Below are 15777 nucleotides of genomic sequence, written 5' to 3' on the forward strand. Positions count from 1 at the left end.
ATAAGCCAGAGATGAACAGAGTAATTCAGAGTTACATCAGGAACAAATTTATATCATTTCACAGCATGATATGTTCTAAATGATTGAAATGAAATTACCCTGTGTACTAGAGTTGACAGCAGAGCCAGGTATGTGTCTCTTTGTGAATTCAAATACAGAAAACCCCTCAACATTGGGAAGTAAAGTCAATTAAAATGTATGAATGATTTTACTTTCCTGTACAAGCAAGTGTTATTTTCCTAAAAACAACCAGACGACAGGCAAAAAAAATTTACCAATAATAGAGAGTTGGTAGTCAAGGTAGAGTCCAAGAAGTTTTCAAAGAAGTGTAGTCTCAATTTGCATCAACATCTAATTAGTTCATTTAATTACTCCATGCTGAGAGTAATTGATTTTAGGCCTAGAAGGAGAAACATGTCTACTATCGGGAAAAAAGTAATTTTGGCTCTTTCAATTGGAATCTGGGCAAAGGTTGCATCTAAGAGTGTATACTTTTTCACATTTTATCTACTATTTCAACATTCTTTCTAGTTATCACCAACATTAAATACCAATGTAATTTAGGTCTGATTAAAAAATGCTCAAATTATGGAAATAAACTTTTATATTATCTAAATAAAATAATATAATGACATAAGTTACAATTAAAGATTTAGATACTTTGTTGAAAGTTTTTGGGTCATTTTTATTCACAGATATTATTTTTATATGGTTTCATGTTTTATTTTAATAAAGAAAAGTTTTTGTTTCTTTTTTTTTTTTACCACATTTCTTCTGATTTCAAACTGCAAAAAGGTGAAAATCCTCCCTCTACCTTAATCTCCAGTTATCCACAGATATCAATTAAATGTTTGCTTAGGTGAAAACTCACTCTTCCCTTACCTCATCCTGTCCTTAAAAGAGTTTTATGTTATGATAGGGCACTTCATGGGCCAAGAAAGAATTTCTGGGGTGACTTCCTTCAGTAACAATCAGAAGTAGAGGCTGAACTTTTTCTTAACAGCTTTTGAGGAGGGCAGGGACTCCTCTCAATGTGGATGTATTTCTTAAAAGAAAAGACTTTAAAATCCAGTCCAGGGCATTGAGAGTTTCTGCACACTTGTGTTGAGATCTCAGAGAGGCGTCCCTAAGGCAAAAGTCTCTATTAGATGACAAAGTGTGAGGTGGCGGGGGTACAACCAGCCAGTCTGTGTGTCTGGTCCCACCAGTGTGATCGACTTCTGTAGTGTGGAAACCCTCTTTTCATGAACAACAAGAGATGCTGGTGGAACTGTTACACAGGAGGGGACGTCAGCACCTGACCTTGAAAGGATAGGGGGTTTCCAGGTAGTGGACATGAGGAGGGGACAGTTATGTTCATTCTCTGTGGGCCTGTCGGTCTGGGAAGCTGGGTCTTCCTTACACATGTGTTCGTCAGCTTCTCCTCATTGAGAGGGAATTCCCAGCAGCAACGAGAAGCAGAGACATGATGACATTGTGTTCCAAGTTGTAAGGGTCACCGGTCAGCCGTGAGCCCCAAACCCAGCTCAACTGCATTCAAAAATGAGGTAAACAAAGAATTTTCAGAAAGCATGTTTAGAGAGCTTACCGTCCACAAGATGGCCAAAGAGTCACCAATGTGTGCATTGTATAAGGAAGAAGATCCAACTTAGGCTAATGAATGGATCCTACAGGCACCAGAATTTGAGGACAAGAAGGTGAGCCCTCATTTATTTATACCAATTGAATTCTCCAACTCTCTGTCCCCAGAGCCCAAAGCTGTGTTTGCCAAGGGGCAGCCGGCACAAAGCGAGGTGAAGGCCGAGGCGGGGGTGAGTGCCACTCTGAGCTGCGAGGTGGCCCAGGCCCAGACAGAGGTGACATGGTACAAGGATGGGAAGAAGCTGAGCCAGAGCTCCCAGGTGCGCATGGAGGCCTCTGGCTGCAGGCGGCAGCTGGTGGTGCAGCAGGTGGGCAAGGCGGATGCTGGGGAGTACAGCTGCGAGGCTGGGGGCCAGAGGGTCTCCTTCCGCCTGGATGTCACAGGTGGGTTCTGCTGGGGTTGGGTGAATGGAGGGAGGGTGGTAACTCTATGGCACCTGTGGCAGCCTAGGCTCTGTGAGGCCTGTGTACTTCCTGACCTTGGACCTCAGCATCTGTGGCCAAGCTTTGGGTGGAGTTGGGCACTGGGGGTTGTTTGTGGCTGGGGAGTGTGTCCTGCAGGGGCAGGGGCTCCCTCTACCTGCCTGTGCCTACTTGCTGGGCCCAGAGCTCCAAAAGCCCTTGCTTGGGCCCTTTGGAATCCTGCATGTCCATCTGTCCTTCCCCCATCTCCTCCCTCTCCCCTCTGTGACCTGTCTCTGAGCCTGTGAAGGGGCCACAAGGGGCTCAGAGCTTTTCTCCTGATAGCCTACCTGGTGCTGGGCTCTCTCCCAATGATCTGCCTGGTGCTGTTTTTTTTTTTTTTTTTTTTTTTCTGATTGGCTCAGGATGATGGTTCTCTGATGATTGGTTCACACTGGCACTTGGCTGTCTACTGATTGGTCCATAGTGGCACTTGGCTGTCTGCTGATTGGCTGGCACTGAGCTCTGTGCTAATTTGCCCCATCTGGTACTGAGTTGTCTGCTGACTGGCCCACACTGTTACTGAGCTCTGGGCTGATTGGCTGGCACTTGACTCTCTGCTGATTGGCTTGCACAGGCTCTGAGGTCTCTGCTGATTGGCCAGCACTGGCAGTTTGGTCTCTTGCATTCCTTTGGTAGCTGTGGCCAACAAAGATGTGGGTTTCTGGTTTGGTGCGGGCAAGGCGGACGCCGGGGAGTACAGCTGCGAGGCCGGGGGCTGCTGTGTCTGCCTCCCCCTGCTTTTGTGCCCCCTGCGTAGTGGTAGAGCTGGGAAGCCACTGATGGGCTGGGGTCCCAGGGAGGAGAAGGGTCATGGTCTATTCCCAATGTCTGGGAGGGTGATGGCATCAGGAGGTAGGCCTGGCTGTGGTGGCCTTGTGGGCCGTGACAGTGCAGTTACCTGCAGGATCAGAGTGGATCAGGAAGTGCTTAGGGCTCTGATGAGGACAGGCTGCCCAGCTGTCCACCCACCAGCCTTGGAGTTTGCAGCTTGGGTCATGCATAGGATAGAACTTAGGCATGGCCATGCAATGTTCTGCTCATGATGGACACTCTGCTTGGCCATCCCTGGGGTGGGCTCAGGCTGTGAGACAGGGCTGGGTCTGTTCTGGAGTCCCTGACCTGTGTGTCCTTTCCCTCTGTCCCCAGAGCCCAAGGCTGTTTTGCCAAGGGGCAGCTGGCACACAGTGAGGTGAAGGCCCAGGCGGGGGCCAGCGCCACCCTGAGCTGTGAGGTGGCCCAGTCCCAGACAGAAGTGACGTGGTACAAGGATGGGAAGAAGCTGAGCCAGAGCTCCCAGGTGCGCATGGAGGCCTCTGGCTGCAGGCGGCAGCTGGTGGTGCAGCAGGCGGGCAAGGAGGATGCTGGGGAGTACAGCTGTGAGGTCGGGGGCCAGAGGGTCTCCTTCCGCCTGGACATCACAGGTGGGTTTCTTGAGGCTTTTCCTTGTGTTGCTTGTGATAAGTGTCAGGAAGTTAGGGTGTGTGCTACTGTTGGCCCCTATTCTCACGAGGCCTCCTACCACTATGGCCTGCCACTGGAAATTCACCCTGAAGACCTGGAATTTGTTGACTGTTGTTTTGTCTTTTTACTTGCTTACACTTTACAACAACTATATGTGGAAGGATTATGATTATACTATTTTAAGATAAGGCTCAGGTAAGCTCTATAACTGGCTAAGATTTGTCTAGTAAGGATTTGCACCATCAGGGGTGTGTGTGTGCTTGAAGAACTCCGGCTTCCCTATTTATGTAGCAGGACTGCTGTGATATAGAGTCCCCGCCTTTTGCTTGTATGAAAACAAGATCTCTTTCATTATGAGGGATCTTTTCTCTGGGTATCAAATTATAGTTCAGCAGTTACTTTTTTTTTGAAAGAGACACTTATATATATTTTTTTATTTTGAAGACTTTTAAATTTTTTAATTTTGTTCTAATTAGGTATACATGACAGTAGAATGCATTTTGACACATCATACATAAATGGAGTAAAACTTCTCATTCTTTTGGTTGTATGTAATCATGTATGAACAAAGGGTATTCTATTGTCATTTCTACCTGCATACGGCCTGCTCTCCCTTCATTCCCTTCTGTCTAGTCCAAATTATCTCACCCCTCCCAACCTTATTGTGAACTAGCATCTGCATATCAGGGAAGACATTTGGCCGTTGGTTCTTCGTGATTGGCTAATTTTGCTTAGCATATTTGTCTCTAGTTTCATCCATTTACTGACAAATGACATCATTTCATTCTTCTTTAAGGTTGAGTACTATTCCATTTTGTATATATACCATAGTTTTTTATCCATTTATATGTTGAAGGGCACCTAAGTTGATTCCATAGTTTAGCTACTATGAATTGAGCTTACTATTTACTTTTTTCCTATTTAAAGAGGCTATTCCATTGTTTTGAGGTGGTGGGTCTGTTATGAGGTGGCTCCACCCTCATGAATGGATGAACACTATCTCCTGGAGGAGGGCAAGTCATGGTTTCCATATTGTACTTTGAAATATTTTCACATTAGGTTTATTATGGTTCCTTTGAGAGTCAGGTATTTTTTTTCCTTCTGTTACTTTTGACTTTTTCATTTCAATTTTGATTTTCTACAGCATGACCTTGATGAAACTTATATGGTTTCCTTTGTATTCATCCCAGTGGGGGTTGCTAAGCATCTTGAATCTCTGGGCTTATATCTTTGATCAGCTGTGTGTGTACTTGGCCTTTGCTGTCCTGTTCCATGTGTGTCCCCTTTCAGGACTCCTGTTTGGCTCTGTTAGACATTTGCATGTTTTTTACATGTATATCCTCTCTTTGCCTCATAATCCTTTCTTCTTTCTTTGCTTTAACCTGGATATTTTCTTTTGACCTGTTTTTCAATTTACTAATATCATGTCCTGCTATATCTAATTGTTTGTCAGTCCCACCAAAAGTGAGTTTACTTTGAGTTATTGCATTTTATGATTCATAAGTTCCACTTCATCAATTTTTTATGGATTCTAAGGTTTGAGATTCTGTAGTGGAAGTCACCCTATAATTCCTGGGTCTTGTACATGTTAAGCCCACATTCTACCAGTGAACTCTATCTCCAGTAAGTTGCCAGATTTGATTCATTTTCTTATCTTTATTTTTTCAGTACTACTAAGCATGGTTATATGCCTGTCCAATAGCTGTAATAACTGAGATCACCTTTCCTCTAGCATGGTATTTTTGTGTGTGTGTGTGGGAGTTTTGATAATATTTATGCCAGTTCCTGGCATGTCAAATAATTTTCAATTAACTGGCATTATATGAGAAAAGATGTTGAATATGGATGACTTTGTCTTGCTTCAGAGAGAGGATTCCTCTTTGCTCTTCTAGGCAGGTGGAAAATCACTGACCCATTTGGGCACATTCCAGAATCCTCTGACTCGAGGCTGAGTTGCAGTTTGATCAGGGTCTTTTAGCTCTGGTTTGCCCTGATCCTGGGCATAGTCCTCCATGGATTTCTCCAAAGATTAGGGTACCAGCAGCTGTAACCATTGTTTCTTTAGGAAAGCAAGATGCTGAAATGTTCACACTAACTGTCAGAGGCTTTCTGCTTCTCTTCTGCTGTAGTTCAGATGTGTTGTATCCAGGATGTCTGTGTGTGGGCTTGGTACCTAGTGCACTGGTGTTTTGAGGTGGTGGGTCTGTTATGAGATGGCTCCACACTCATGAACAGATGAACACTGTCTCGTGGAGGAGGTCAGGTCATGGCTTTCAGTTTTGTGACCAGATCATTACTTACCTGCAGGTGTTGGGCAAGATGTTTGGGATGCATTGGTTCTTGTGAGAAAGGGTTGTTTTAAGAATCCTGGTGCCTCAATGACACCTCACGTACTCTTGCTATTGGGATGCCATGAGGCCTCCTTAGAGCTACAGCAGTGCCATACCATAGCCTCAGACCTGCAGGTCTTAGCAACATAATCTTTTCTTTTCTAACATCTGGCCTCAGCCATATATTTTAGCAATACAAAACGAACCATGACAGCTCTGTAGCCTCCTGCCCCCACGCAGCTTCAAACTCCTCAAAGTCTGGATTGGAAATGACTCAAAAGTGGGCTTCATTCTCTACTGCTCTTTTCCTTGGGGGCTTGGCTCCTCAATATCAAGATTTATTTTTATCTATTTGTGTGAGAAGTCCCTACATCTTTGGCTCCCTTCTTTCTTAGAGCTGCACTGCACCTGGCCCTTTGCATGGGTTTTCACTATTCTGTCATAGAAGCAAAGACAAACAGGGGCCCAGTGTGAGCACACCTCTGAGAATACCTCCCTCAGGACTTTTCCTCCTCACACCCAGACTCCTTGGACTGCTCTGAAGCACACTGCTAGGCGCACATGTCCACTGTCCTGCTCATGCCATGTCTGTTGCTGCAGGATGATCCTTGGCACTCACCAGGGCTGAGGGTCCCCAAATATCACTCTGACCATGGTGTTCCCTGGCTCTGCATCTGCATCACCAGTCTCCTCCTCCAATTTAGGGCACTCACTGATCTCACAGAGTGTGGGACCTCCTGCTCAGTCTCCTCTTCCAGCATGGCATCCTGACCAATTTCACGGAGTGTGGGACCTCCTGCTTGGTCCCCTCCTCCAGCATTGCATCCTGACTGATCTCACAGAGAGTGTGTCCTCCTGCTCAGTCCCCTCCTCCAGCATGGCGCCCTGACTGATCTCATGGAGAGTGTGTCCTGGTGTCCATGCTTTATCTGCCTTTGTCTTCCCCTTCTGAAAGTGCTGTGGGAGCACAGCCTTCTGTCTGACTGGGGCAGCATCTGCTGAGGTCTGCAGTTGTCTGTGGCTGAGTTCTCCACAAATGGTAGCCGTGGAGACCAGTGAGTCAGTGAACACCACATCCACCGGGTGGACTCTCTTCAGCATATTTACATGCCAAAATGGACAGGGATGGAAACTAGTGCTGTGAGGGGGCATATGATTCAGTTGGAGTGGGATGTACACAGTTCAAGAACCTCGAGGTTGTGGGAGGTTGGAGACGGGAGCTGCCCACACTGCTGAGAGTGCCACTTGGTGCCCTGTTTGAGAGGTCTCCTAAGGCCATGCACATCCTGTGCTGCCATGAACATCCACAGTAGCCTTCCTCATTGTATCCCCATCCTGGAAAAAGCCCCAACAAGCCCCAAGAGTAAGGGAATCCCTCAAGGCGCTATGCAGCACAACTCTGTCCCAGCACAGAGACCAATGCCTGTGCGGCCACGTGGTGGTTCTCACAGACTCTGTGCTGGAGGAAGGAGACCAACCCCAGCATGCTCAGCTGTGGGCCTGCTCTGAGAAAGGCTGTCAGTGGGGTGCCGCAAGGTCCCACGGGACCATCATGTGTGCTGCCGCTACACGTGCACAACTGACTTGGTCCTTGAACAACCAGAGGCCAGGCCCTAGCAGGATGTTACAGGGGTCAGAGCAGCGGCTGCCCCCATTCTGCTGTGTGTGGGTGGCCCCTGGGTAGGTTAGTTGGTGTGTTCTGGTTGTGTGGAAATGGGAACACCTGAGGTCGTGGAGCCAATACCTTGATGTGAGCTCACACTGAAGTGAAAGGCACGATTGGTTTGTAGAGGACAAAGGTGTGTCAGCCTGGAGTGTGGTAATGAACAGCCAGGACCTGCCAATGCAGCCACTGTCCCGAGGCAAACAGTGAACCAGGGACCGGGAGTTGATGGTCCAGCCTCTTCCCTCCAGCTTCAGATCGCGCTTGGCTCAGGACATGGCCAACATGAGAAGTTGACCTCTGAGACAGGAAATGCTCTGTGAACACAAGCCTGATGGGAGTGAACACATGATGTCTCTTCATTGAGGACCCAGTTCACGGAGTTTGAAGCTTTAGTCCTGTCAGATGAGTTGATATCAGTACTGTGTCCCTGATCTGTGCGTCCCTCCCCTCTATCCCCAGAGCCCAAGGCTGTGTTTGCCAAGGGGCAGCTGGCACGCAGCGAGGTGAAGGCCCAGGTGGGGGTGACTGCTACTTTGAGCTGCGAGGTGGCCCAGGCCCAGACAGAGGTGACGTGGTACAAGGATGGGAAGAAGCTGAGCCAGAGCTCCCAGGTGCCCGTGGAGGCCTCTGGCTATAGGCGGCAGCTGGTGGTGCAGCAGGCGGGCAAGGCGGATGCTGGGGAGTACAGCTGCGAGGCTGGAGGCCAGAAGGTCTCCTTCCGCCTGGATGTCACAGGTGGGTTCTGCTGGGGTTGGGTGAATGGAGGGAGGGTGGTAACTCTATGGCACCTGTGGCAGCCTAAGCTCTGTGAGGCCTGTGTCCTTCTTGACCTTGGACCTCAGCATCTGTGGCCAGATTTGGGTGGAGTTGGGCACTGGGGTTGTTTGTGTCTGGGGAACATGTCCTGCAGGGGCAGGGGCTCCCTCTATCTGCCTGTGTCTATTTGCTGGGCCCAGAGCTCCAGAAGCCCTTGCTTGGGCCCTTTGGAATCCTGCATGTTCATCTGTCCTTCCCCCATCTCCTCCTTCTCCCCACTGTGACCTGTCCTTGAGCCTGGGAAGGGACCACATGGGGCTTACAGCCTCTCTCTTGATGGCTTACTTGGTGCTGGGCTCTCCCCCCTGCCTGGTGCTGGGGTCTCTCTTGATTGGTCCACATTGGCGCTGAGTTCTCTGCTGACTGGCCCATAGGGGTACTGAGCTCTATGCTGATTGGCTTGCACAGGCTCTGAGGTCTCTGCCGATTGGCCAGAACTGGCAATCTGGTCTCCTGCATTCCTTTGGTAGCTGTGGCCAACAAAGTTGTGGGTTTCTGGTTTGGTGCTCAGGTGGACTTCCCTGCTGTGTCCGCCTCTGCCAGCTTTTGTGCTCCCTGCGTGGTGGGAGAGCTGGGAAGTCACTGATGGGCTGGGGTCCCAGGGAGGAGAAGGGTCATGGTCTATTCCCAATGTCTGGGAGGGTGGTGGCATCAGGAGGTAGGCCTGGCTGTGATAGCCTTGTGGGCTGTGACAGTGCAGTTACCTGCAGGATCAGGGTAGATCAGGAAATGCTTAGGGCTCTGATGAGGACAGACTGCCCAGCTGTCCACCCACCAGCCTTGGAGTTTGCAGCTTGGGTCATGCATAGGATAGAACTTAGGCATGGCCATGCAGTGTTCTGCTCATGATGGACACTCTGCTCAGCTATCCCTGGGGTGGGCTCAGGCTGTGAGACAGGGCTGGGTCTGTTCTGGAGTCCCTGACCTGTGTGTCCTTCCCCTCTATCCCCAGAGCCCAAAGCTGTGTTTGCCAAGGGGCAGCCGGCACACAGTGAGGTGAAGGCCGAGGCGGGGGCCTGTGCCACTCTGAGCTGTGAGGTGGCCCAGTCCCAGACAGAGGTGACGTGGTACAAGGATGGGAAGAAGCTGAGCCAGAGCTCCCAGGTGCGCGTGGAGGCCTCTGGCTGCAGGCGGCAGCTGGTGGTGCAGCAGGCGGGCAAGGCGGACACTGGGGAGTACAGCTGTGAGGCCGGGGGCCAGAGAGTCTCCTTCCATCTGGATGTCACAGGTGAGTCCTCTGAGTTCCAATTTAACCTGCATGAAGGTGACAATGAGTAGGGCATTTGACCTCGGCAGATCTTTTGCCTGGGTCTGTGGCTTTCTTTTGTCTAGTTTCTCAATGTTGCCTGCCCCCAGTGCTTGCTGGGAGCCCTAGTGGGCCAGGTGGGAGAGGGCCCAGGGCTGTTCACACGGTGTCTCATGGAGTGACCCTTGGCCATGCCTCCTAGCACCCAGCACCTTCCTGGTGCTCCTTGGTATCTGGGACTCTGGCTCTGCCTGTGCTTGTGTTCCTGAGTTCCAAGGTGTCTGTCACCTGAGTGTGTGAGCTCTTCCTCTCAGGATGTGTGTCACCTGGCTCTGGTCAGAGGGAGACTGAATATCACGGAACTTTAATGAGGTGGAAGTTTGGCTGTAGGTCATGCTCTAAGGTGCTACAGGAGTGAGCTGCTCATGGTCGATTTCTTGTTTTGGACCCTTCCTCCCATGGGCCTGGAGCTGTTTTATCTTGTTTCCTATGTGCAGTGACATCAAGGGACCTCATTGTTGCTTGTTTCCAGAGGAACCAGGTATTGGCACTGAGGCTGATGGTGCTTATGCCAGATGCTGTCCACAGTTTTCATTGCCATACTAGGTCAGAGCTACCCTGCAGAAATGTAGGAACAAGAAGGAGCGAGCAGCTTCTGCCACAGTAGCAGGCTCTGCAGTGCATTAGTGGCCAAGCAGCTACCCACCTTCAGTGGTTGGAGTGTGCGGGCCTCGGTGGAGAAGCCTGAGAAGCTCAGTGATCTTCCTCTCTCTAGGGTCTCAGGGTGGGTGGGCTGCAGGGCTGTAGGTGGCGCCAGATCTGATTCCTGTGGCTTCCAGGAGTGTGCTCTCTGATGACAGATTGACAGGCTTGGCTTATTCCTAGTAAACAGTGAAAATGGACATAGAAAGTACAGAAATCTGCAGTCGTCCTATGGCGTCTAGATAAATGGAATTAGTGACCAGATCTAAGCCTGATAATTTTCTGGTAAAATATATGAGATACTAATGGAAACAATTATTCCACACGTGTGGAGATTGCCATCACGAGTAGAGCAAGGAGACACCTCTGTGAGTCATTTTAAGCTGAGCACGGGGCAGCAGGGCCAGAACCTGACAAGGAAAGTGGGGGTCAGTGCACAGTCCAGCCACCAGACTCTGGAGGAGTCTAGACATGGAGCACTGGCCAGCCCCTCAGCAGCAGGCAGGAGGGCAGCCTGGAAGCACCAGCTCCAGCACAGCTTTCCCAGCTAAGGTGCTAGACCAAGTCCAACATTATAAATCTAGAGATCAGCGGACGCACTTAGCCTGGTTGAATGGAGCTTTCTTCAGCTGAGGATGGGTGCAGAACACCAGGGCACCTGTCGGGGGCGCCTGGAAGGCCACCGTCACTGTCACCACCTTTGTCCAGCACCTTTGTCCAGGAGCAAGGGGAAAGAAAAGTGGACAGCATAGGTGTAAGAGTGTAGCAATGAGTTCACAGGTGATGATTATCAGTTGAGGAGCCAACAGAACTGCGGGGTTGGAGGTGTGGCTGGGCACGGTCATCACATAGACGACAACGGGCAGAAAACACGTCTTTACCTACACGCACAGGTGACAGCAGAAGTGAAACTCCAGAAAATTCACAACGCATCAAACCGGTCACGTTCCTAGTTCTACCTCTAATAAGGATCTTAAGGTTTGGGGGCATAATTTTTTTTTATGACAGTCAACAGGGCTAAATAAATGAATAAAAATTAATTAAAAAAATCAAAGACATTTACTAATAATCAAAATCCAAACAAGGGTCATTTGGGGGCAGGGCCAGTGGTAGACAAAGGACAAGTGCAGCAACCACACACTGGAGAGGACAGAAAGGCACTGAGAGGCTGTGAGGTGGACAGGACACTTCCATACAGGCCAGGGGTCAAGACAGAGCCACTGCTTGGCACTCAGAACCAGGCCTGCCATCGCCAGCCCTCTCCTTTTTCTTTCTGCCTTGCATTTGTGTGAGAGGTAGAGAAAGATGATGTTTTCATAGTGACTGGACCATTTGAATGTGTGGAAAGATGGAATGACACTGGGTGTGGTCCACATGTTCCAGGGGGTCAGGGCTTCGTGAGCTGAAGCCACAGACACCTTGTGTGTCACACAGTTGATGGAGATGTGGGGGCCAGGTGCCTACCCAACTCCATCCCTAACCCTGGGGCAAGAGAGAGTTATTTGAATGCAACATAATTGAATCCGTGGCTCCTAGGAAGACACCTTCGAGACAGAACAGGGCACGGAGGCCATGAGAAATCACAAAATAAATAAGAGCCAACTCTCTACCACCCCCACACATGAGCACCTCCAATGAAGACAGAAGGGCCACACGATAAGTGGGCAGAAGACTTGAGCAGACACCTAAAGCACCAGTAACTGTCATAGGTGCTCGGCTTTGTGCAGCCTCAGTGGGCACAGGAGCCATGGTAGCCTAGGCTCCCTGAGGAGCAGCCCACAGTTCAGAGCAGGCAGCAGTTGGGCCCTCCCAGGACCTGCCAAGAGACACACACCCAGCATGGTCCTGGGGAGACTCTTCCTGGTCACTGAGGGGCAGGTGCAGCATCAGGCTCTGCAGTTCCTCCCTGGAGGAGCCTGTGCTGGGGCCTGTCACAGTGTTCCCATCTGGAACAGCCCCATGCAGCAGGGGAAGGCTGTGTCACACACTGTGGTCCCTTGTGCTAAGGGTGCTGGGCTTCTCCAGGGCACGAGCTAGCGTGGCCTGCAGAAGGTTCTGTCCTCAACTGTCCAGCCAGAGGTCCTTCCCCAGGAGGCTTCCTGCCATAGACAGAGTCTCTAAACTGTGCGTCCCTCCCCTCTGTCCCCAGAGCCCAAGGTGGTGTTTGCTAAAGAGCAGCTGGCATGCAGTGAGGTGAAGGCCGAGGCGGGGTCGAGTGCCACTCTGAGCTGCAAGGTGGCCCAGGCCCAGACAGTGGTGACATGGTACAAGGATGGGAAGAAGCTGAGCCAGAGCTCCCAGGTGCCCGTGGAGGCCTCTGGCTGTAGGCGGCAGCTGGTGGTGCAGCAGGCGGGCAAGGCGGATGCTGGGGAGTACAGCTGCAAGGCTGGGGGCCAGAGGGTCTCCTTCCACCTGGACATCACAGGTGGGTGATGCTGGAGTTGAGTGAATGGAGGGAGGGTGGTAACTCTAGGGCACCTGTGGCAGCCTAAGCTCTGTGAGGCCTGTGTCCTTCCTGACTTGGGCCTCAGCATCTGTGGCCCAGCTCTGGGTGAAGTTGGGCACTAGGGATTGCTTGATACTGGAGACCATGTCCTGCAGGGGCAGGGGCTCCCTCTACCTGCCCAAGCCTACTTGCTGGGCCCAGAGCTCCAGAAGCCCTTGCTTGGGCCCTTTGGAATCCTGCATGTACATCTCTCCTTCCCCCATCTCCTTCCTCTCCCCACTGTAACCTGTCCCTGAGCCTGGGTAGGGGCCACATGGGGCTCAGAGCCTCTCTCCTGATAGCCCACCTGGTGCTGGACTCTCTCCCAGTGACTTGCCTAGTGCTGGTTTTTTTCTGATTGGTTCAGGATGACAGTTCTCTGATGATTGGTCCACACTGGCACCTGGCTGTCTGCAGATTGGTTCACACTGGCACTTGGCTGTCTACTGATTGGTCCACAGTGGCACTTGGCTGTCTGCTGATTGGCTGGCACTGAGCTCTGTGCTAATCTGCCCCATCTGGTACTGAGTTGTCTGCTGACTGGCCCACACTGTTACTGAGCTCTGGGCTGATTGGCTGGCACTTGACTCTCTGCTGATTGGCTTGCACAGGCTCTGAGGTCTCTGCTGATTGGCCAGCACTGGCAGTCTGGTCTCCTGCACTCCTTTGGTAGCTGTGGCCAACAAAGATGTGGGTTTCTGGTTTGGTGCGGGCAAGGCGGACGCCGGGGAGTACAGCTGCGAGGCCGGGGGCTGCTGTGTCTGCCTCCCCCTGCTTTTGTGCCCCCTGCGTAGTGGTAGAGCTGGGAAGCCACTGATGGGCTGGGGTCCCAGGGAGGAGAAGGGTCATGGTCTATTCCCAATGTCTGGGAGGGTGGTGGCATCAGGAGGTAGGCCTGGCTGTGGTGGCCTTGTGGGCTGTGACAGTGCAGTTACCTGCAGGATCAGAGTGGATCAGGAAGTGCTTAGGGCTCTGATGAGGACAGGCTGCCCAGCTGTCCACCCACCAGCCTTGGAGTTTGCAGCTTGTGTCATGTGTAGGATAGAACTTAGGCATGGCCATGCAATGTTCTGCTCATGATGGACACTCTGCTTGGCCATCCCTGGGGTGGGCTCAGGCTGTGAGACAGGGCTGGGTCTGTTCTGGAGTCCCTGACTTGTGTGTCCTTTCCCTCTGTCCCCAGAGCCCAAGGCTGTTTTGCCAAGGGGCAGCTGGCACGCAGCGAGGTGAAGGCCGAGGCAGGGGCCTGTGCCACTCTGAGCTGTGAGGTGGCCCAGGCCCAGACAGAGGTGACGTGGTATAAGGATGGGAAGAAGCTGAGCCAGAGTTCCCAGGTGCGCGTGGAGTCCTCTGGCTGCAGGCGGCAGCTGGTGGTGCAGCAGGCGGGCAAGGTGGACGCTGGGGAGTACAGCTGCGAGGCAGGGGGCCAGAAGGTCTCCTTCCACCTGGACGTCACAGGTGAGTCCTGTGGTACCTGTTTGGAGGTGATGAGACTGGCTATTGGCCCAGATGGACATTCCTGTGAAATGTTTTCCTATTAGATCTCATCTATCCAGCTTCCATCTTCCTAACTGGAGGACAGTAGCTGGCTGGGAATGGCTCACAGGGAGAGGGCTTTTTATGAACCCCTAGTGGGGTTTCCACTCTCCAGTCACCAGTCACACCACAGAGTCTACCCAGAGCCTTCCAGGTTCTACTTGGTGTGCAGGACACTGGCTCTCCCTGTGGTCTGACGTGGACCAGATGTCATGTCTGTGCGTTTCTTTCTGTCGGATGCCCTGGTGCCCTCCACGTCCCCTCACCTGCACCACGGCTAGTTCCCACTAGTGAGAGAGGTCTGAATTTCCCAACTGGGGTAATGGGTATTTCACCCATCGAAGGGTGTGTGGAATTGTTCAAGGCATATGGGCATGTTGGAGTTCTGGTGTTCTGGGGCAGCCTCCCCTCCTGTGAATGGTGTGGCCATGGTCTGTGACTCAAAGCTGGTGGGAATCCCTGACCTAATGTGGGAGGTTTTCCTCCTGTTCCATCCCACAGATAAGAACCAGCCCTTTGCCCAGTGTGTACATGCTGTGTGAGCCCCTGCCCACTGGCCAGTCATCAGGTGGCGTGGTCAAGGTAGTCAGAGTGTCACAGTCTGATGTTCAAGTAATGGCCCCCAAAATACAATGTGTTCTCATAATTGTGTGCTTTTGTTATTAGGCACTGTTTTTAATTTTTTACTGTGCCTAATTTTAAGATAAGCTTCATCATGCTGTGTGTACGGGGAAACCCAGAACCACACAGGGCTCTGTGGTACCAGTGTCCAGGCATCTGTTGTGGGTCCTGGGTGTGTTCTGAGCAGAGAAGGGGATGCCTCTACTGTGCTGAGGGTGCTGAGGCTTCCCCAGGGTATGAGCTGGTGTGGCCTGCAAAGGGTCTGCCCTAGCCATCCAGCCAGATGTCCTTCCCTAGGTGGCTTCCTGTCCTGGACAGAGTCTCTGAACTGTGCGTCCCTTCCCTCTGTCCCCAGAGCCCAAGGTGGTGTTTGCCAAGGGACAGCCAGCACACAATGAGGTGAAGGCCCAGGCGGGGGCGAGTGCCACTCTGAGCTGCGAGGTGGCCCAGGCCCAGACAGAGGTGACATGGTACAAGGATGGGAAGAAGCTGAGCCAAAGCTCCCAGGTGCGCGTGGAGGCCTCTGGCTGTAGGCGGCAGCTGGTGGTGCAGCAGGCGGGCAAGGTGGACGCCGGGGAGTACAGCTGTGAGGCCGGGGGCCAGAGGGTCTCCTTCTGCCTGGACGTCACAGGTGAGTCCCTGCACAGCACCTTGCCTTGATGGTGACAGGCCCTGTGCTCTCTGTTAGACTTCTGTGCTCGGCCATGCCCCTCCTCCCTCCCTCCTTGTTCATATGTAGCTGGGCTTGGTAGTTGCGGAGGAGGACTGCCCACCCCCTCACTCTGGAGTATAACTTCACGTGGGGTGC

The 15777-nt window shown here is 51.6% G+C and overlaps 1 protein-coding gene across 1 annotated transcript in view; it reads left to right on the forward strand.

The window, feature by feature from the left end:
- Positions 1 to 1808: 1808 nt before the first annotated feature.
- The window catches only part of LOC308645968 (obscurin-like), a 96978-nt gene continuing 83009 nt past the window's right edge, over positions 1809 to 15777 (forward strand). The window contains 7 exon segments of the mRNA XM_081288417.1: positions 1809 to 2025; positions 3253 to 3527; positions 8023 to 8298; positions 9332 to 9607; positions 12477 to 12520; positions 14039 to 14270; positions 15325 to 15600. Coding sequence (XP_081144543.1) covers positions 1862 to 2025; positions 3253 to 3527; positions 8023 to 8298; positions 9332 to 9607; positions 12477 to 12520; positions 14039 to 14270; positions 15325 to 15600 — 1543 coding nt within the window. The 5' untranslated portion in view covers positions 1809 to 1861.

Source organism: Spermophilus citellus (genome assembly GCF_964194105.1).
Source record: "Spermophilus citellus genome assembly, chromosome: 1".
Taxonomy (NCBI): domain Eukaryota; kingdom Metazoa; phylum Chordata; class Mammalia; order Rodentia; family Sciuridae; genus Spermophilus; species Spermophilus citellus.